The sequence below is a fragment of the Anser brachyrhynchus genome (assembly GCF_964034855.1).
Source record: "Anser brachyrhynchus genome assembly, chromosome: 3".
NCBI classification, from domain to species: domain Eukaryota; kingdom Metazoa; phylum Chordata; class Aves; order Anseriformes; family Anatidae; genus Anser; species Anser brachyrhynchus.
Window position 1 is genome coordinate 63,774,295 of NC_137696.1, and position 21,790 is coordinate 63,796,084.

At 41.7% G+C, this 21,790-nt stretch overlaps 1 protein-coding gene across 7 annotated transcripts in view; it reads right to left on the minus strand.

Annotated features, from left to right (window-relative positions):
* Positions 1-14,596, minus strand: part of ARFGEF3 (ARFGEF family member 3) — a 95,288-nt gene extending 80,692 nt beyond the window's left edge. For 6 of the 7 annotated variants that reach the window (XM_080586236.1, XM_080586234.1, XM_080586233.1 and 3 more), the window contains exons 1-2: positions 13,772-14,596; positions 12,756-12,807 (exon numbers count right to left, since the gene is read on the minus strand). In XM_080586236.1, coding sequence (XP_080442362.1) covers positions 12,756-12,807; positions 13,772-14,585 — 866 coding nt within the window. In that variant the 5' untranslated portion in view covers positions 14,586-14,596. Of the gene's footprint in view, positions 1-10,548; positions 11,078-12,755; positions 12,808-13,771 lie in introns of those variants that run through there. The other variant, XM_080586237.1, reaches the window with a different exon arrangement.
* Between the last annotated feature and the right edge of the window lie 7,194 nt (positions 14,597-21,790).

Below are 21,790 nucleotides of genomic sequence, written 5' to 3' on the forward strand. Positions count from 1 at the left end.
GTTTCACACTGGAACACCTATTGATACATGCAGGTGTTCACACGTTCCCTTATAGATATTGGCACAAATACCAGCTTAAACCTGAATGAGACAAGTCAGGTACAGCACTGAAGGGGCATGAACAGAAAGGGACACCTTTGACTTGGAGAAGAGGAAGCCACCAAAATCTTCAGGATATGGTACCCTAGTCATAGATACATGAAACAAAGCAATGAAAATGGAAGCTGCAGGGAAGTTTAGATTGTGTAAAGAAAGACTGACAGTGAAGAAAAGGTGCGCTCAGATGTAAGTAGTATATTATGCTGAAATCTACACCACATACTGGAAAACATTGTTTGAGAATGTCCATGCAGCAGTGCTCTCAAAGGAGCTCACTTTAAAAAAAAAAAAAGTGTGGAAATAAGCATGGTAAGTGTGGACCTTGCTTCATGCAAAACAGAGTCAGTAGAGAGCACTACAGATAAAAACTCAGCTCCTAATGAGGCCAGCTGGAGCCTTGCCACTAGACCTCCATGGTGTGTGGACTGAATCCCAAGTGGCCTGCCCAGGGTCAAGCAAAAATGTCAGTGACAGAACCAAGCACGTACCCAGGAGCAGTATCTTCAGGAGCACAGGTTGTCCCTCCTGAGCCACCCCACCCTGCCACTGTCAGCTTCATAAACTGCAGAATGAGTCATGAGAACGTAAAAAGCATTTATGTTCAGCACTCTGAGTAAAAACAACCTTTCTAATAGTCTGAGTTTGCCACGGCTCATCAGCCTGCCTCTTTCCCTGCAGGTCTGTCACAAGGGATGATCCAACAGGCCAGTCAAAACACACTGCCACAAAGGGCAGAGCAAGACAGAAAACTATTTTAAATAAGAGATCATAAAAATCTTTCTATCCTCATTGTAGTGGAAAATGAGAAGAGAATAATGGCTCGTTTATTCAATCTCATGATGAAAATCGTAACAATGACAGGAAACGACACACTTAACTCTTTCTTGTTAGCACCTGACGTGCAGCCCGAGGGCCCACCGTCACCTCCACCACACTGACTCAGGGGCACTACAAACCAAGTACTTGTCACCACCACAGAAGTTATCTCCTTTCATTTAAACCGCGTTAGTTGTTGGGAAATTGATTAAAAGGAGATTAAAATAAGACATCTCTCTGCATTATCTTTGCCCTGAAAATTGTATCGGAGAAGAAAAATTCTGAACCTCGGGGCTGATTACCTTAGTTATCAGCATGCAATTTGCTTTCCATGGTATAATTCACAGCCCAGCCAAAGAACAGGTAATGACTTGATTCACTGTTGTTGCCATTTTTCTGATAAGCTGTTTGTTAGGCAGCAACACAGTCGTAGCCAGAGCCTGACATTTTTCAGTCAGAGCAGCACTGACAGTGGAGAAGGGCTCCTCAATCCTGGCTGCTTAAAAGGAACAAACTATCACAGCATGCAACTCCATTAACCTCGCTTACTCAAGCAGAAAATTTGGCCCACCACGAGAAAATAAACGGTAAAAATAAATTCTCAAAATTCTGGACATACTCCCAGCTGTTACCATTAAGAACACTAAACGCAGGCAAATATTGTCCCCACATGAAAGGTATGGATTTAATTTGTGTGAAACAAATTCCAGCAGGGTCAATATGAACACGTATGCATATAGAAATAGAAACACCCGTAATTCTTGTCAACGTTCTTCAAGCCATCACAGGAAAACAAAAGACTTCACAAACAACTTTATAGATCAAAATGGAAGCACTTAAACTCTAGAGAAGTGGAAAATAAATACTACTTTTTTCAAGCAACGACTCTTCATGAAGAAAGCAGATTTTCAGTCATTGCTCATGTTCAAGATAAGTGGTTAATTTTATCTACAGAAGACATATGAATGTCCCACTTACGAAGACTATTACAGTCAAGCTTAAGACAGAAGTTTGGAGCTTGCAGTGTACAAGCACAAGGGAAGTTCTCAAACCTCAGTGCAGCAAATCAGACCAGATGACTACAACTGACATGTCATTGCAAATACAAGATTTTTGATAGCATTTACAGAACTCTGTCTTTTATTCTATTGCTCTAAAACCAAAGCCTTCTGGTGAGAACCCTCCTTTTCAGGGAGGAAAAGGGGAAGAAAGCAGAACAAAAAAAAAAACTTCATGACAAACATGCACTGCGAGACATCAGCATTACAGCAATGCATAAGAACAAGTGGTGTTGAAATGTACAGGTCCTAAAAAAAAATGTTGAGACACTGCTGTTGCACTAGTTGATATAAATTCTGACTTGCTTTGACAGGGCCAGGATTTTACTCCACTTACTCAGACAAGCAGAGTCACCTGTGAGCATGCTTTCCCTACAAAGAGGACTCCCCTACATAACCCGGTGAGATTCCACTTTTACTAATAAGTTTGTAATTTCTTGCTGAAAGCATTCTCGTTTTTCTTCCTCACCGCTTGCAGCTTCTTTTTTTTATGCCATTCTTTTTCTGCCTACACAGTACAAAACTCTTCTGCACACTTCTTATGAAAAGGGTTCTTGTCACATGGCATGAGGTTTAGCTCTCCTCTTCCATCCGTCCCTGATTCTCCCTCACCTCAACTGCTGACATCAGCTTTCTCAAAGTTCCCGCCAGGTCTTTCCTCCAGCTCAGTATTTCCTTCCTTTTTACTTCATGTATTCCCTCTTCCCTTCAGTGTTTTTACTTTACAAACCAAGGCACAGAGTAATATCTTCACCCTACAATAAAACTGAACTTGTCTCCGGAGGGAAGCATGAGTTGTGCATCAGAGGAAACCTTATGACACACAAGAAAGGAAGAGGGGAATGACACCTAAATTTAACTTCATATGGTTTGATAGCTAGAACTTTAACAATTATTCAAATAAATATTGAAATATTGAATGAGATTGTAATTTAATGCCTCTTGGTATTAAAAAGGTTAATTTTTATTATCTACTTACTTTCCAAGAGAAATGCATTCGCCTTAATAGCAGAAGTATAGGTCTATATACTTCATGGGAAAGGCAAATGTAACCAATTTAATCTTCAATCTAGCCTAAGGCAGCTGACACAACAGAATTCAAACCAACTATAACAATTAAATAGCTCAGAACCGTCACTCAACTGGAGTGCTTTTCAGGTCGTTTGCTTCCTTGCCACACTCACTAATAACATCTCCATTTCAACACAAAGTTCCCAGATAGTAGCCCGATACTGTTGTCAAGAGAAAAAAAAAAAAACATAAGAAAACATAAGCATGCTGTGTACCTTTGCCTGAGAGAAGGGAGACAACAAATGATTATACACAATATTAAAGTGGACAAGGCTAAAATGCTAATCAGGATGCTTCCAGTCTCCAAAGCTGTAGCTGTGATACATTATCATCACTCTCCCTAAAATATCCATCCCAGTAGATTTTTGCCCTTTGTGCATGAGGTATGACAGCCACTTAATAATTCTGCTCTTGAGAAATTTGATGACACATGTAAACCCCACAAGGTCTTCATGATAGAACAATCCTTATCCTTTCATTGATTTTATTTATTATCATGTGAAGCACAGCATAAAGATGAGGTGAGGATCACAGTGTCCATCCTTAGCATATACCTCTCGGCCTTAAGCAGAGCACACACTGGACTAGCTGAGCCTGCAATTCTGAAAGCTTATCAAGCTATTCCACGAAATCTCTCTTCCTCACATTTGGTGAGCCTGGAAGGGAAGCTGAGGGTTTTCCACTGAAAATGTTTGTTTCAAAATTTCAGCACCTGAAAACAACAAATAAAGCATTTCATAAGAGTTAAACGTCCAACAGAAATTTACAATGCTGGGACGGGTATGATAGGAGTGACAGAGAAAAGAAACAGAGATAGAGCAGCTTAGACATCCTGTTAATGACCTTATTTTCTCCACTACGGCTGGATGACTTAGTTTCAAAAGTTTGATGAAAAATAGGAGGAAGTATATTTCTGTTTGTTACTAGGTATGTTTTGAAGGTTAATGCTGCAACCTGTAATCTCATTCAACTTTCACAGCAGTGCAATCTCAAATCTTGACAGACCTAAGGGATAGTTGTTAAAAATGCCATCACATTTGCAACACATTGTGTATTTTATACTCACCGCACCTTAGCACGCTCAATTCCTTAAACAAACAAGCATTCAAAGAAACCAAAGGTAGCGTGTTTCCTGCTGCTTTGTTGCCTTTTATGGAAGGTAAATAAAAACTGTGAGAACAGACCTTTATTATTCCCACTCACCCCTTCATTTTCTAAACAAATAAGAGTCATGACTTGCACAGCACAACAAAGACCACAGCAGAGTTGAGCCTCATTTTTAAGGAAAACAGTTCACACAGTTTCAGAGCCACTTTTCTTCCATCCCCTGGATCCTCACCCCCAGCCATGCTTCATTCTCTAAGGCAATTATCAACAGCTTCCCGATTTTCTCACTTTCTTTGCCTTTTCAAGTATTAAAAGCGATCAGAAGTTTAAAACACACTGCTATCCCATTATCATCCTTAGACCCTGAGGGCAATATTCCAGTTGTTAGAAATCGGACAAGTGTTCAAACCTGACTGCTCTAGTCCTTTATTGGTGCTATTCCTATACTGAACAAGTTACGTAAATCACACAGTAACTGCATGCTTTTGTCACAAATCTAGAACGGACTTTCAGAAAAATCTGTAAAAGGCACAAAGAGCTGACGCGGTGGTAAATATTAAGGTTCACTGTAACAAAGGCTGTCAGGAAGCGCAGGAGGTTATCCTATGAAACAATAGCCACCATCCTCTAAAACCTCCCCCCGGCCCCAAATAAGAGTAACAGAAACAATGTTTCAAAAACCATGCACTTTTATCCCCATGACAATACTAAACTTCCTTTGACACCTTCAAGAGCCATAAGCCTGGCTGACAGGTTTTTAGGGATTCCTAGATGAAGAGGCCTTCTAGCATTTCCAAAACCTCATCTTGACAGCAAGAAATCAGACAAGCATAACAGAAACTGACCCCGTACACCCCCTTCTTCTCCAGCACTGTTTTCTTTTGTGATCCCAGAACAGATGCAAAGTTCTGTTGAGACAAAGATACCTGCCCATCAGATGAGAAATTGGGCCAGTTACTTATCTCAGAATAAACATGCAGACTGATCCAAATACAGTATCAGGCAGCGCTGCACTGCCTTTCTCAACACTTAGTCACGCCCTCCACACACACTAGAACTACGAATACAACTTTTAAAATCGAGCTCAGAGCGCATACACCATTCAAATACACCAAATTTTAAATGCCCCCAGAGGTCTGGATCCAGCACGTAGACCGACAACAGAGGAGATACAGCTCAGCAAACCATACTGCCTCTAAAACCTCCTCTTGGCCAGATGCCTCCCAGGCAGCTCATCATCCGCTTGCTGAATGCCAGCCGGTGGCTCTGCAATGGCTGAGCAGCATGAGTCACACATCCAGCGGTCAGGTTCAGGAGGAAAGCCCGGGAACAATTAATGCCAGGTGGCTGTGGCACCAAGAGCAGGAAGCAGTGTTTTAATAAAGAGAAAGGGTAGCACAGAGAGGTTTGTCCAAAACGTCCCCCCCGAAAAAAAATACAACTCAGAAAGTCATTACTCCCTCCCCACTCCATTCTTCTCGTCAGGTCACCTGCTACGCTCATAAAACACCCCCAAACCAAGCAATAGGAGATTTAGTCTACTGCTGTCTATAGATTTTAAGAGATTCCACAGCAATACCAGAAGGAAAAATGAAAAAAGTTATGCACTTTCAAGAAAAATATGTAAACAAATACTAGTTCAGTTGTTCATTTAACATCTGTTACTTTTTCCTCCCCATCGTCATTATCACAGAATCACAGAGTGGTTCGGGTTGGAAGGGACCTTAAAGCCCATCCAGTTCCAACCCCCTGCCATGGGCAGGGACACCTCCCACCAGACCAGGCTGCCCAAAGCCCCATCCAGCCTGGCCTTGAGCACCTCCAGGGATGGGGCATCCACAGCTTCTCTGGGCAGCCTGTGCCAGTGCCTCACCACCCTCTGAGTAAAGAATTTCTTCCTTTTATCTAATCTAATCTACCTCTTTTCAGTTTAAAGCCATCTCCCCTTGTCCTGTCACTGCAACCCCTGACAGAGTCCCTCCCCAGCTTTCCTGCAGGCTCCCTTTAGGCACTGGAAGGCCGCTGTAAGGTCTCCCCAGAACCTTCTCTTCTCCAGGCTGAACAACCCTAACTCCTGCAGCCTGTCTTTGTACAAGCAAGATTTAAGACAAACACGCAATGAAGTCAGAATTTTGATGTTTTATCAACTAGTGTGCTAGCATAGTACTCGAAAAAAATGAAGATTCTATTGTTTTTTTAAATATGCACAGAAAGATGCACATCTGTGTTGTTAGCACATGGCACACAAAGTTAATCAGTTACAGTCTCAAGTGATGTTGTGGACACATTCTTGACATTAAACTACAAATGTTAACAGGATATCACAAATTTCAGCTTTTGGCTTATATACAAATAAAACACATATAATCTGCTTCTTGATTCACAAAACCATTATCAGAAAGACAGTGGACCCTACTAGACGGCCAGCACTGAATGGATAATAGAACAGAAGAATCAGCAGACAATTACACTTCCCTACCAACTGCATGAGACTACAGATGATATACTTACCAAGTCAGAGGTGACATGTCTGTGTATATTTATAGATTTCCCCCCTCTATTTTTCTATTCCCATAATAAACACATGTAAACTTTTTATCTTTTAGCAACATTGTTCTCAATGGATAAGTGCAAGAGGAGTAGTAAATTTCTCTGTTCGCTATTCTCCACCCATTTTAGGTTTGCTTAATAACTCTACAGTAAGAAGTTTCAAACAGCACACACATTAGTTAAAATTTATCCTATAGTTAGGAAAACAAAGTTAGGAGTGCTGGATGATATAGCCTTTTATAATGTATTAAAAATAATTTTTAGATCAAACTCAAAAATAATTATAAAGACTAATCAGCTCCCCTACCACTCCCTCACAGTAGAAAGAAACTAAAAGAAGCTATGAACAAAATAAATTGGATGAGAAAAGAACGAAATGAAATCACAAATATTTCTTCACAATGGAGAAGCCAAAAAATGCATCCCAAGTCTCAAAAATCTTTAAATGGACACACTATCTGCAGAGCTAAGTGGATGGAAGTTTCCCAGGTATACGATGTTCAGTCATGATTATACCACATTTACAGTTTTTATTATTTGTTAAGCACATGAAAACTAAAATGTATATGTTGTTTTATTTAAGAATTTGTAAGCCAGGCTACTTTGCAAGCTATCAGATACAAAGCTAGAGACACAAAAATAAATGGCAGAGTAGAACTTCCAATTGCACCCCCCCAAATTCTCATGACTACAGAAAAAAGGTAAGGAGTGTAACTATTTCAGAGGTCAGCTAAATTTAAGGTTTACTTCTGTTCCTGACTGCTCTCCATTGCATTGGTTTCCCAAAGCTCACAAACAGCCCTCAAAAACTAGCACCAAGATGAACAGCACTTGGACATAAACACTAGACACAGAACTGGACATCAGCTGGCTATGATAGAGAACCTTGCTCACCACAAAATTCTGATTTTCTCCTGCTCTAATCCCCAGAAACACTGGCTAGTTTTGAGAGGCCAATGTGAAATACCAGAGGGGTGCAAGCTTTTGCAGCAGTGAATATTAGGAACTGCTTCTGAGAAACAGACTCACAAACGCTCAGCACCTCCAAAAGCCAGGATCTGTCCAGGTTCTGTATCTCTCTGATTAGGCACGCAGAACTGGGGTCTTGAAGGCTTGAGCCTGTTTCTCCATTTAATTTCAATTACTTCCTGAAACTTTTAGGTACAGAAATGTTCAGTGTACAGATATGCTGAAGAGATAAATAAGCATTTGGAAGGCCTTTCCGGTTCTGTGAAGAAGGAATGCAAACAACATTAGTTACTGTGCCAAAACACTTTACTCATCAACATGTCTCAGCCATTACTTTAAAGTCCATAGGGGAAACTTAAGCTGGCATCGACAGCAACATATACTATTGAGAATCTTACCTATGCATCTTCTGCATTCAGTCACATTTCTCCAGGAGGAAAAAGACAACAGACCAAACTCAAGTCTGCAATGATGTTTCTGCTCTACTGACTAAAGGCCAAAATGTGTGTTTTGCCACTGGTTTGGTCAGAACCAAAAAAAAAAAAAAAAAAAAACCACCACAGTAATGACAGAATAACAGGAAGACCTGGAAAATGCAAAAATGTCCTAGAATTATGAGGCAGTCTTTTGATAGTCTAAAAGTTTTTCCAAACAAACTACAGCAGGGATGTGGCAACAAATTCTGTATACAAGATTCCAGGTTCCAGTGGGGATAGTAACACCAACACACAACAGCTAAACTAGCCGTCAAACCACAGGCTCCCTCACAAGTCCCAACCAACCTCCTCTTTGCAGCATCAAGTCCACGCTGACTGAAAGCCACTAAGTTTTATACAGACAATTATATAAAGCATTCTAAAAAACCCTTGCTTAAGTAATTTTTTTTTCAAAGTGGTATGTGACTGTTAAGCAACGTCTAGACTCTTGACTCTTATTTTATTCTGGTGTGTGTATACATATTATTTCCTCATGAATGATAATCTACTTTGATCAAATATTCTTTTTCAATGCTCATTTTTTGTGTCTGTTCAGTTATCTTTTATGGAACGTATTTTAGCCTCTAAAATCACAATGGAGAAACTTGCCAGGAATTAGCCAAGAAGAGAGACCACCGCAGCGTAGGTGGCTTGCCTTAGGACAGAACTTGGCATTTGAAAAATACTGAAATGAACGTGGCCCAACTTAGTAGCAAATAATTGCTGGTTGACAGATGACATTAAGCTCTTTCTTAAGCTATCTTCCATTTGATCAATTCACCAATTAAAACATCAGCACGTCAATTCCTTTTAACTAATTCATTATTTATATTATCCATCCAGTCTCCTCAAGCACTTAGTACATATTTAATTTTCACAACACCTGTTCATCAGAAACATAAAGATCATTCTGCTCAGGCAACAACAGCCCAGGTGGGTTACGACTCTTCCTTCTCAAAAATTCAGAGGGCATCTATGGGAAAATCTTGAACTAACTTAAGGTCATTTTCATCCCAGTCCACTCTAATTGTCTTTACTATTTCACACCCTTGCTCAATACAGGTTAAAGTACTAAAGAAGCACACACACATTTGTACCTCAAGGCAGAGCTGATGGGACTCTGTGGGGAAGTCTGTATTTGTTGGAGATTTGTAACTCTTTAGGAAGTGAGTCATTTAAATAATGCCTCTCACTAGAATTAATATTCAAGGTCATTAACTGGGATTTGGATTCACAAGTCCAATTAACATCAAAGGAAGCTGAACAGCAAAATATTCTCATTTAGCTCTCCGAAGATATGCCCAATAGATCACCATTAAACTAATTAAAAAATGACATTCCAGGCTGAACGTCCAATAACCACATTCCCCTGGGGAAAAAGTATCCCAGGCGCTTCCAAACCATAGCAGGTATGTGCTGTCTAAACCACTACCAGACAAATGCTGGAAACAGTTCCCATACAAATGCTACAGCTAAGCCTGCTAACTAATTGCATGGACTTCAGGAAAAAACTGAGCATAGCCTGCCCTATGCTCAGTAATAGGGGCTGAAAACAAGAGAGGAATCTACGGATGAGAGCAAGCCGGGACAAAGAAAGTCTACCCCAACACTGTAGTGAAGATAAGCATGTAGCTTATTTAATACATGTGAAATACCTGAACTCACTTAGTCAGTCTGAGGAAATGCAGAAACACTTTGTACTCCCATTCTCACACTGGAACCACTGTCTTAAAACACAATGAAAGACCACTACTCGTCTAAAACTGTGGTTTCAAAAGCCACAAATGCCCTTTTATATTTTAAGGAGGAAAGGGGGGGGGGGGGGGGGGAGTTAGGCAGAGAAAATAGTTTGCACCTTCTCTTTTTTGCGAGCAGACATCATTATTCAGTTCTAGAAGGAAAAGGATTTAAGTAACAACATGGTGATTCTGTTAAAATGCACAAACACCAGCACAACTTGCTAGCAGAAGCCAGATGCTGCTTTGTGAAGAAAGAGAAACTGACTGAGGTACTTACCAGATTTGCTATTTCTGGAAGCGAGCCAGCATCCACCTCAACCGGACATGACAGCTAATGAATCTCTGTCCCACATTCTTATGCAGTAAAGATGTGCCCCAGATTGTGATTATTGGCAAAATATAATGTAGGAAAATACTGACATATTTTCTTTGTATTTGGTATATTCTAAGGACACACCAAAATTTCCTACTAAACAAGTCGGAATAGTCTCTCTTCACATACAGTACTCAAAACATTCATTTAGCTGCTATTCTTGGAAGAGACCTCACAAATACTTATTCTTCTCCTGAACTTTAATACTTCAATACTTTCAGTATGTTGCAACTACAGACTTCAGACCCAAGTTGTAAGCTAGGGTCACTTGATGGAAAAATGATACATACCTTCACTCTAACCCTGGTACCACAGAATACTCCAGGCTACATCCCAGGCTCTGCTACTACTCCCAGTTACAGCAGAAAAGGTGTGAATGGCAGATTCAAAGCGGGTAAGCAGCCAAAGGCTGATGTGTGTTTAAACAGATGATGCAATCTGCCACCGATCAAGATGAAATACGGCAAGGTGCATGGTCGAGATCTCTCCATGCTACACCTATCTTAGCTGTATTTCTGGTCTTTGTCTTTGCCCTATTTTCAAGGCTATCCTTTTGCAGTGTTACAGACCAAGCTGTCACGGCGCTGTTCTTTAACAAATACCAAGCAAAGATGAGCTTTTACCATATTTTCACTGGTACATCATGTAGGCAAATTCCAACCCAAGAGGCAGCCCAGAGTGCTCATTTGGACCTTAACAGCAGTTTGTTAGACAATGAAGAATAAACTCAGAGTACAGGGGAAGTTAGTATTTCCTCAGGCACTGTCTGAGGTTGTGTGGCAGTGCCTACATCATAAAGATCCCATTACCAAAGCTTTTACTCAAATTTTCTAACATACCCTTTATTTTGTAAGGAACAAAACCCACCCCCCACCACACACACACTTACTTCACAGCTACACTTGCCGAAGTATTAGCTTTATGTAAAAAATAAATAGGATTTACAGTGGAAAAAAAGCCAACTAAACAAATACAACATTAAAAACATTGGAAGAAGAAGGAGAAAAGGAAGATGCATCTGTAAAGAGGTAGTGAAAAAGGAAGAAATGTGGTAACAGCTAGTTAAAAGCCTTACGGAATGAGAATAGTACTTATATACAAAAAGGCCATACCCTGTATTAAGTATAAAGGCTGATAAATGAAAAGATAAAGAGCTAAGTTTTCTCCAATCACAGCGCAAAGCAAACAATCTAATTCTAATGGAGCTACTGGGAATTACTGGTCCAACTGCTCTCAGCTGTTCAACCTGTGTCAGAAATGCACAGATCTGGGACTGGTCACGTCAGACCTGGGCTTCATCCATTCCCTATTGACACCAGGCCCCTTGTGGACACTGTAGCTGGCAGTCATGCAGAGCTGCAAGAGAATTGCTCTTATTCCTTCCCTATTTGGTGACTGGTCTGGAAATAACTACCTCTCCAATTCTGTAATTTTCCTTGCACAAAGCTACACCAAGAGCAATGGAGAGAAATGAGGTGGTAAAAATACTCCCAGGAGAGTAATATTGTGGTTAAAAGCATCACTTTTGTCAGCAGCTAGTAGTGATTATCCAGAAAGACTACAGGACAGCGCAAATTCATAGCAACACTCCTACATATTCTCTTACAAGCTCAATTATCTCTTGCCAAGATACTTCTGAATAGGAAGGGGTGCTTTTGCATATAACAGACCTCAATCAACTTCCTCCACAGATTTGTTGAGGTGTTTTTCAAACCAATGCAACCTTTAGCATCCACGACATTCTCTAACGAGAGAAGATTAAGCATTTCACATCTTAACTATAAACTGTGTGAAGTAGCATCCTCCTGTTTTGAGCATTGAACTTGCTAGTTTCTGTTGATGCTTCCTATTGAGTCTGTTGGGAGGGACAGTGAATGATTTTGTCTATGTACTTTCTCCACAGCAATCAATTGCTAAGATGAGATCTTAAGTAGCTTTACAAATGGGGGCAGTGCCTCCTCCACCACTTTATAGGTGGCCAAATGAAGACAAGAGGAAGGGACAAGACTTACTCAAGATAACCTAGCAGGCTAGAGGAAGAAGCAGTCGTAGGAACTATATTGAAGTTCCTACCCATTGTCCTAGCTATATATTACCTTTCTCTTTCTAGAATACTTATTTTCAGTAAACAAGAATTGATCTAGAATTAAAAGAAAATATACATGCTGAAAAGATTGAGACGCATCGTCCCACTAAAGACTGTAATTTAGAAGGCAAACAGTATCGGACCATAGAACAGCCCTCCTTTCTAACCAAGTATCAGCATTATAGATACTGCTACCCATTTTAATACTTTTCCTTACAGTTTATTCATGAATGGAAGCCAAGGACACATCTACAAATTATTCATTACAACTAACCTAGAAATGTGTATATATAAACTAAGGAAAACACGCAGATTCAGACCTTTTCTAATTGCTTAGTTTGTGATTCAAATTTTGACTTCAATTTTACAAATACTCACAGCTCCACCGTTCTTAACATTACATGTTCTTACCTTAGCTGATATGGAGGTATCTTGACAGCAGCATCAGGAGAATCCAAGGTTTCTGTGTAATCAAAGAAAACAATAAGACCTTTAAAAGAGACTTTAAGTTCAACCATAGTCGTACATCCAGCTACGATTTCTGAACCAATAATCCTCAGGTTCATACCTACTGCAACCAACAGAACAATAGTCACAGCCGCCTGCAAGATTTACGTGACTATGAGGACACCAGGCACCCAATGAGAAGGCACCAAGTACCACCTTTTCCTCAGTGAATTCCCTTTCACGTATCAGCACTCCAGCAGCAGCACATCTGCTAAAACTAGAACAGCACAGAGGATGTTAGCATGGCTGCTGTGCAAGGATAACACGCAAATCCGTGGAGCAATCTGCAGAACATCCAACTGAAGGGCCAGCAATGAGACAGCAACAGGTATGAGCTTTCACAAACTCTGCTATAACCACGTACAGATAAAAAATAAAAATTGCCATCTCTTGAAAACTAAAGCAGTGTTATGTATCATGGTCATGCTGATGTAAGTTAAGGGTCTTGCTGACTAAAGCTCCAAGCAGTTAGGGCCAAAAGCACCTCAAGTCACAAACAACCGACACTGAAATTTACCTAAGCCTGTATTCCCCTGGAAGAACTCGTATCGGTGATTATTAATCCCGTTACACAGCAAGAATAGAAGAGCTCATTGAATCCAGTCAAAATAAAAAAAAAAAAAAATCAGCTTTTCAAAAAGCTGCCGGAACACAAGCCGGCAGTTAAAAAAAAAAAAAAAAAAGTCGGTCCTAGGGTTTTACCTGCGGTGATTTCAGAAAGGGGGCTGGGGGAGGAGAGAGCTTTGGGCAGGCGACGCCCCCGACACCCCCGCCGGCCTCGCAGACCCCCGGCAAAGCCCAGCCCGGAGCCGCCCGGGGCTCCGCACCCTGTGCGGGGAGCTCTCCTGCCCCCGGCCCCGCAGCAGGCACCTGCCCCGGCCCCACGACACCTGCCCTGCCCCACGACACCCGCCCCGTACCGATGGCCCAGGTGCAGCTCTCCTTGATGGCCCGGTGCTTGCTCCCCGACGCCTCCTTCTGCAGCTTTCGCAGGATTTCTTCCATCTTGCCTCCCCGGGGCTCCTCGCCTAGCCGCGGGGGCACGGGAGCGGGCGGTGAGGAGGAGGAGGAGGAGGAGGAGGAGGAGGAGGAGGAGGATGAAGGGCGGTGCGGCGCTGGGGCTGCCCCCACCGCAGCCGTGCCTACGCGGGGCCGGTGCGCGGCTCCCCGCTGCCGCCCCGCCGCCGCTGATGAATCACGGCGGGCTCCATAACGGGGACACGTCAGTCGGTGCCGCGACGGAGTCCCTCCTCCTCCTCCTCCTCCTCCTTCGCCACCCTGTGGCGCAGCCGGGCTGGGGCCGAGCCTGGGGCCGGCTTCGGGAGGCAGAGGCCGGCAGCGGCCGGGGGGGCGAAGCCGGGCACGGTGCCGCCGCCCGGGGGGGATGGAGCGTGGCGGGGAGGCTGCGGCCTGGCCGGCTGCCATGGCGACAGCCAGCCCCTGCCCGCAGGGCTCGGTGCCCCAAGCCGGGCTCGCAGGGCTGAGGGCCGGGCGGCCCCTCCATCGCCGCTCCGCCAGAGCACGGCCTGGGCTTGCAGGGCCCGGAGCCCGTTTCCCCCAGGCGCCGGCCGCGATGGGGCTCTCCTGCCTCTGGGCTCGAGTAAACGGCACGGTCTGTGCTTTGCTTCCCAGCTGCAGTGTGTTCAGGGTCAACACAACCCACTCGCCTTCACCTGTGCCCTGAGGAGTGTGTGCCCCCAGCGAGCTAGCTCCAGCCTTCCTCCTCCTCCTCATGGCCCTGGATGCCTCCTACCCGGCAGAACTCCTTCCCTTTCCAGTTTCTTGTTTCCCTGCCTTATCCCTAGGAAACACAGCCTGCTCTTTGTGTGACTACATCGCTTAACGTTCAGTTACTGCTTTGGTGCCGTTGTCTTGTTGCAGGGTATGTGTTATCTCTCAAAAGGTACAGGATAGGAAGAGCAAAAGACAGCAGATAAGAAAGGCAGTGCAGGTAGCAGCTGGCTGTATTAGCGGTTATGTCTCCTACTGCTAATTGGAAGAGTACCAATTGTGAATTACCAGACAGAATATTGGCTCCCGGTGAATCAGCCGTGGCATTTCCCATAGGATATCGGGCTTTCAGAGGCTGTCCTTTATCCAAAGTCTTACAAGGGTTGATCCTGCTTGTGTTTGGAAGTATAATGAACACATAATCCATAGCTGCATTTTAAAGCCAAAGTGTAAAAGTTGTGTCTGAAGAAAAGGATTTAAAATGATGCCAGAGAGGTCTGTGGATGGATAGGGAATGTCTAGAGTTACAATACTAAGGATTTAAAAAAAAAAAAAACATGCTCTGACAGAAAGACCTTTATGCTTCAGATTCCAGGGTGAAATCAGCCTCTAAGCAACTGGAAGTAGTTTCCTGGAGTTTCTTATATCTGACCATGCTTCACCACCTTCATTGGAATGAACAACTGGCAATAGCTACTGAAAATAGCCAGTGGCCAGGGTCATCAGCATACCATGATGCGCTAGGTCACGGATCTGATGAAGTGGTGGTGAATTCTTCCCCACCTATGTGTCCTCTTTATCCTGTGACGTGCTTAGTGGAGCGAGCATGGGAGTCATGGGAGTCTTTGTAGATCTTTGATATTTTTCCTTAGGGGAAAAAAAGCCAAAAAGGACTGTGATGGTGTTTGAGATATTTTTAATGTAGAAATGACATACCACAGATCATTTAGACCCATAGAATACTGATAGATAAATATGTGTCTATTCATTATAAATAGCTAATTGCTTATTTTCAGGAAGCCACTGATGAAACTGAATTTGTCTGGAATTTTAGATCATTTTCCAGATGCATACAACAAACTCACTAGTTAATTTCATTGTGGTCTCTACAGGAAACCCTTTGCAGCAGAAATCCTTACCAGAGCTACAGTGTTTTCATAGATGCTGATGTCACTGAATCAAAGCTTGCATTTATTTCATCACTCACTGTCCAATCATGTAAAATGAATTCCATGCTGCTAAAAAATAAATAAATAAATAAATAATCCATCGTGCTGCTAAACACTTTTTTCCCAGATGTTGTCAGCAGAGTGAGAGAACCAAAGGTCATGTTCAGGCTCTCTAGAGCCTCTTAAGATATGCCTATAAGATAATGCAGATGGAAAAACAAGTTAGCCATGATGAATCTTCCCAAGGAAATGCATTTCAGAATACCATGAGTCTGTTTGCTGACACTTATCATGTAAGGCCTTCCATCTCCACGAACAGATCATCAGTCTCCGTTGTCTACAGTAAGCACATAAATACACAGTAACATGTCCTGCTAGAAGCCAGTCACTGAACTCACTTTACACAGAGAGGTCACATATTATATGCTTAGGGCTCCTCTCCAAGGCAAGTGGCCTAGAACGTCACAAAATCTGGAAGTCCAGGTACAGGGCAGGGAGAATGAAGCATGGTCACACTCTTGTAGCTCATAAGTTCTCCTTGCCATGGCTTGGCTGTCAAAAGCCAGCAACCTTCTACAGTGGAAGAAGCTACGTAGTACTCATCTCTAGCCCCTTGCACAGCTCAAGCCTTGTCCAACTGGAAGTCAGAAGGATCTATGCAGATCTCATATCTGCAGGATGCAGTGCTTGTATACCACTGACTCGCAGAGGCAGGCATTCAGGCCGTTTCCAGGACTCTCACTTGGCAGTGCTACCGATCTTTTGCATTACGTGAATGCAGATTATATCCCAGGATATATCTGTGACTGAATACAGCTTGGAAGTGTGTAAGCAACACGATGCTACTCAACATACCTGCAGTGTTAGAGTTGTATTAGCGCAATTCTCCATATAGGCTTGTAATCAGAGCTAAGGAGCAGCATATGCTTGTCTCCGTGCTACTACAGCTCTGCTGCTTCCAGTAGCCAAGGAAGGCTATGTGATGCTGGTTTCAATCCCTACAGCATATGGCTGTAACATCCATGCACCAACCTGCCCTGTCACTGTAGTCTTTGAGATCCTAAAAAAGGACCAAATGTACAGTTGAAAAGCCAGAGAAAAAAAGCATGTTAGACTGAGATAATCACATATTACCTGTGCTTTAGCCATTTTAACAATGTGCTTGGTCAGGATCTCATTGTACATTACAGGCATTGGGCAGTGTGGATGAAAGAGGTGGGCTGTGTTCCTAAAAAATCCAGTCTAGGTAGAAAATGCAAATAAATACTCTCCAATGACACAAAAACAAACAAACAAAACAAAACAAAAACAAACAAACAAAACAAAACAACACCCAGCTCTATGGCTCAAAAAGGGTACAGAGCCAGATTTCTCAGAATGACTCCTCTCCCAGAGGTGCTGCCTCTCCCTCCCCTCCATTGACCGGAGTGACCAGACTTGCAAAAGATCCTCTGGCTCAGTTTTCCTCAGGAAGCTCCGTACATGTGGCTCCACTTACACTGGACAAATTGCTCAAAAACTTGTAGTAAAATGGGCGTAGCTGGAACATGGGCTCACCCGCACCTTTGTGACACCTGATAACAGTGGAAGGTACCCTTCCTTCCCTCTCCTGAAAGGCAGTAAGACTTTGGCAAACAAGACCTTTGTTGGGGTTTGCTTTTAGTCTTGGTTATATAGACTTTAACCACGTCATTGATGATAGGGTGGCATCTGTCATTTTTTGCTTGATTACACAGTGAGTTACCAGAGGCTAGCTGAATGCTCAGTGAGGTTGTTCCTTGTCAGGTGCTGCTTTCTGCACCCTCCGCAGCATGACCTTGCTAAACAAAGGCAAAACACTGCAAAGTGCAGTGGCAAAGGGAGCTGCTGAGAGCGGGGATTACAGAGTTAAGGAGAAAACCCCTCCAGGCTGGGAGCTGTGAATAAAGCTAGAATATATTCAGCAATGTCTGTTCAACGTAACCTTACATTGTTTATTCTGTAAAGAACACTTGAAGCAAAAGTAAAGTCTTGAGATCCATGTCAGGAGAGAAATATGAGACTAGACTCTCTGGCTCTGCTGAGACATACTTTCTGCAAAGACAAATTAAAAGCAAAAATCCCCTTAACTACCTTCAATCTACCATAATCTTCTCATCTCCCCATAGAATTGCAAAGGCAATCAACGAGGGTATCAAGAACGCAAAACAGCCATTCTGGGTCAGATCAAGGTCCTTTTTACCCAGGAGCTCATTGCTGACAGAAGTTAGTTGGGGATTCTTAGAGAGGGTAGAAGGAGCTGCCCTTTCCTCTGGTATCCTCTGATAAATTCTCTCAGTTTCTATTAATTTGCAGACTGGGCACTTCCTGAGACAGGGCTTTTCTCTTTATCTATTCGGTAATACCTGACAGATTTTTCTTCTGTGAACGTGTCTAATCCTTTTGAACCTTTTTCATGCTTTTGACCTTTACAGACATCCCGTGGCAGCAAGTTGCATAGCTGAGTTGCACATAAACAAAAGAAATTGTTTTTGTACATTTTTTTTTATAAGCATTCCCTATTCACTTTCTCCACACCACTTACAATTCCTTATTCACTGAGCATGTATTTCCTCAGCTGTTCAGCCTTTTTTATTCCAACCCACAGTGCACTATTTTATTTAATCTTTTTTCCTGTATGGTCTTTGGTCGTACTAATTGCTCTTCTCTGTACCATTTCCAGTTCTGTTCTACCCTGAAATGAGAGAGTTTGGAAGAAAGAGTGAATATGTAGGAAACAGCATGAAGATTCGAACTATAAAACTCTCTTTCTTTGGTCAGACTCTACTGAAAAAGCTTCAAGGGGAAAGAAAATTAGAAATAACTATGGAGTTAATATCACAGGAGTTCCAAGTTGGCCAAAAGCTAAACTTCATAGGACTCCCATTTTTCTCACTTTAATCCAGAGGATTCCCATAGTCTTAATCTATGGAAAGAGAGCTAAAAAAGTGTAAGTGCTGTACATTCATGGGCTGAATGCAAAAGCAGGGATTGTACCATCTGGCCATCATATATTTAGAACATCCAAAATGTTCAAAAACAACTGTCTTAAGCTGTGTCTAGAAAGAGACTGAACTGATAATTTGTCATATTGCCATATGAAACGTAGGTCGTTCAAAGTTACAAATGCATTAAACATATTTGGCGCCATATACTGTTGTAGCCTTTGATGAAAGCATGACTCTCGTTATGAGAAAACAAGGACATCATGGCATCTACATCTGTCAGATGCTTGTGAAGCAAAGTTGAGAAAGGTCAGCGAGACCTAAGTGCATCTCTCCACTGGCCAGGAAATGGATTGTGATTTACACACTCTGCTAGGTGTTAAGCATATAAATAAATGTGTTGAAGTGCTAGAAATATACCCAGAAAGGCTCAGATTGTTTTAGCATTCAACTTAATGTTGTTGTTTTTTTTAATAGATAAGTAGATTTTCATATCAGTATTTCAAATTTTAATGCATGGCTCCTCTGAGACAGATCTCTAAATTTGTTAAGTATAGTGAAAAGTAAACAGAATTACAAAGAGACAGGTTAAATAGAAGTTTATTTAATAGTGTTGGTTTGCAGATTCTGTTCTGTCACAGACAGATCAGTTTAAAATGAATTTTCTGGTTGCAGGGGAATGTTGCCAGTTTCACAGTGCGACAGTGATAAAATTCAAATCAGAGTCTTTGTTTTATGCATTCATATATTATTCACATACGAAGATTAAATTTGAGAAAATTTTCCGTTTTCTTCTCTGTGCTACCCTCAGAGTGCTCACCGGTGTAGTTTGACTCTGGGAGTCGATGGTGCTTATTTGGCCAACTTTGCAGACCAACTTAGAATATTTAAAAGCGAAAATGAGCAAGTTAGCTCCTGAACATACTTTAGCTCCAGTTTAGTATATTTTTTTTTCTTCACAATAACATGTAGAAACTTATTTCAAGGAAGGTAAGCCTTGGACTCCAAAAGTTCTTCCAGAGGATCTGTTATTCCCCATATGCTCTTACCCCTGCAGACACTACTTGTTATCTCAAAGCAGAGCGTGTTCAATATTTCCAACATGCGTCAGACTATCAATTGCTTAAACATCTATTTCTGCCATGTGACTGGGCACAGAACTGAATTCCTGAATTTGACACTTAAATCTGCATATTAGCAGTAAAGGCGACCTGTAAGTAGACCTGTGGTATAGCCATATGCTTGGAAGTTTGTCTTGAACATTCAATAAGAGCAGCAATAAAGCATCCGCTATAAACTGGCCGATGAACTTGCACATTGAGTGATGCCCTTTTGTATTTCACTACTACTGTTAACCAATACGAAGTCAATGCTCAGATTGCTATTGGCATATCCTTTCTGGAATTGTAGTTGAGGCAATATAGCATTCAGCTTTCAGCTTGCTAAGAGTAAACAGTAATTGCCTTGAAGTCATGATCTGAAAATCCAATGCAAAGTGGCTATTGACAGACAAAAGCTCTTATTACAGCAATAGGCACACAAGCACACAGCCTTTTAGGACTGAGGGAGAGCACTAGTATCCAAGTGTGTATTTTTAAATGCTTTTGGAAATTCCTAATAGGTTAAATGGAAAATCTAGCAGAAAGATACAGCGTTTTCCAACATCTATTTGAAAAAAAAAAAAAAAAAAAAAAAACATTTCCAAGAATGGCATTGCAGAGTTCTGTGTTTCTGTGTTTGGATTTCAGAAGCTTCTATCTCAAATATACTCAGTCTGTAATGAAAAAAACATTGGGGAAATAGGGATCAAATAAGGCTACAGATTCATCCAGTTTCTAGTAGTCAAACTGGGTTTCTTGCTATCTATGGTACACGTGAGGGTAAGCAGAAAGAAAAACAGACAAAAATGTTTGGGAGATTATTAGAATGATGGTCCTCTAAAGCCTGATGACTGTTTATAGGGATATAGTCTGAATGTATTTAGTTGGCTTGGTCTTAAACACACCTAGAAGAAGCCTTGCTTCCAGAACTGTTGTAATCATCACTGATGTAAGCTTCACTGATTTCAGCAGTACATGATAGGACCTCTTCTCCCTGATATTATATTGCTACAATTGTAGCCAGCAGAACTGTCTGATTTAAAGTCTTGATATGAAAAAAGATTTTCTTGTTTGTTTGTTTGTTTGTTTGTTTTCCTGTCATAGCCCTTTATTTTTGCAATCTTAACCCAGAAGTTCTCCTGTGTAAAATTTAAACACCAATGAATGTTTGGACGTGAACAATACTTGAGGTTTGGCTTGAATTAATGATGTTCTGAATTAATAACACCATGGTTTGCTGACAGTTAAAGAATAGGTGACGATGACTCTGTCCTCCTTTCTTTTTCATCTATCTTTTGCTACAAAGACCTACCTTCATAGATCTTTAAATTTAGATGACATATTCACGTGTGCAGAACAGTTCTATTCTGAATTCAGTTAGAATAACTTCAGTACTCTCCTATTAGGACAAGGCAACCAATTTATGTCTACCTTGTGCATTGCTCCATTACTTGGACACTATTATGGTACAAGATAAGCAAGTTTACTTGCTCTCCTGTGTCACACATAGCCTGCAGGTGTGCAGATTTACAAATACAAGAAAATAGGTGTTTAGTCCCTTACAGTGTAGAGTATTAGCACATAACTATGAAAAGACTCTTCAGAGATTTCAGCCAATAAAACGTGTGGACTGATTTTCTGAAATTTGGCAAGATTTGGACAAGTTTTCCAAAATGCAGCAAAAAGCATAACTGATACACAAGCCACTTGTACATTTTATTTTAATTCTTCATGCCAGCAAACAGCGACAGCACATTTTCTCATAGAAACGTTATCAGATTGTATTAACACTGGCAAAACGTTATCTTCTTTCTTTCATCTGGAAACAGTGAAACTAATCTGTTCGAAGTATAAAGCAGTCACTCCTGCTCCCATCCAGATGGGAGATTTCAGCCCCGGTTAGTGTTTGGCAAAGCAAGTGAGAATGAGATTGTATTCTGGCAGTTGCCAGGTAACCTTCAGATAGTCCCACCTAC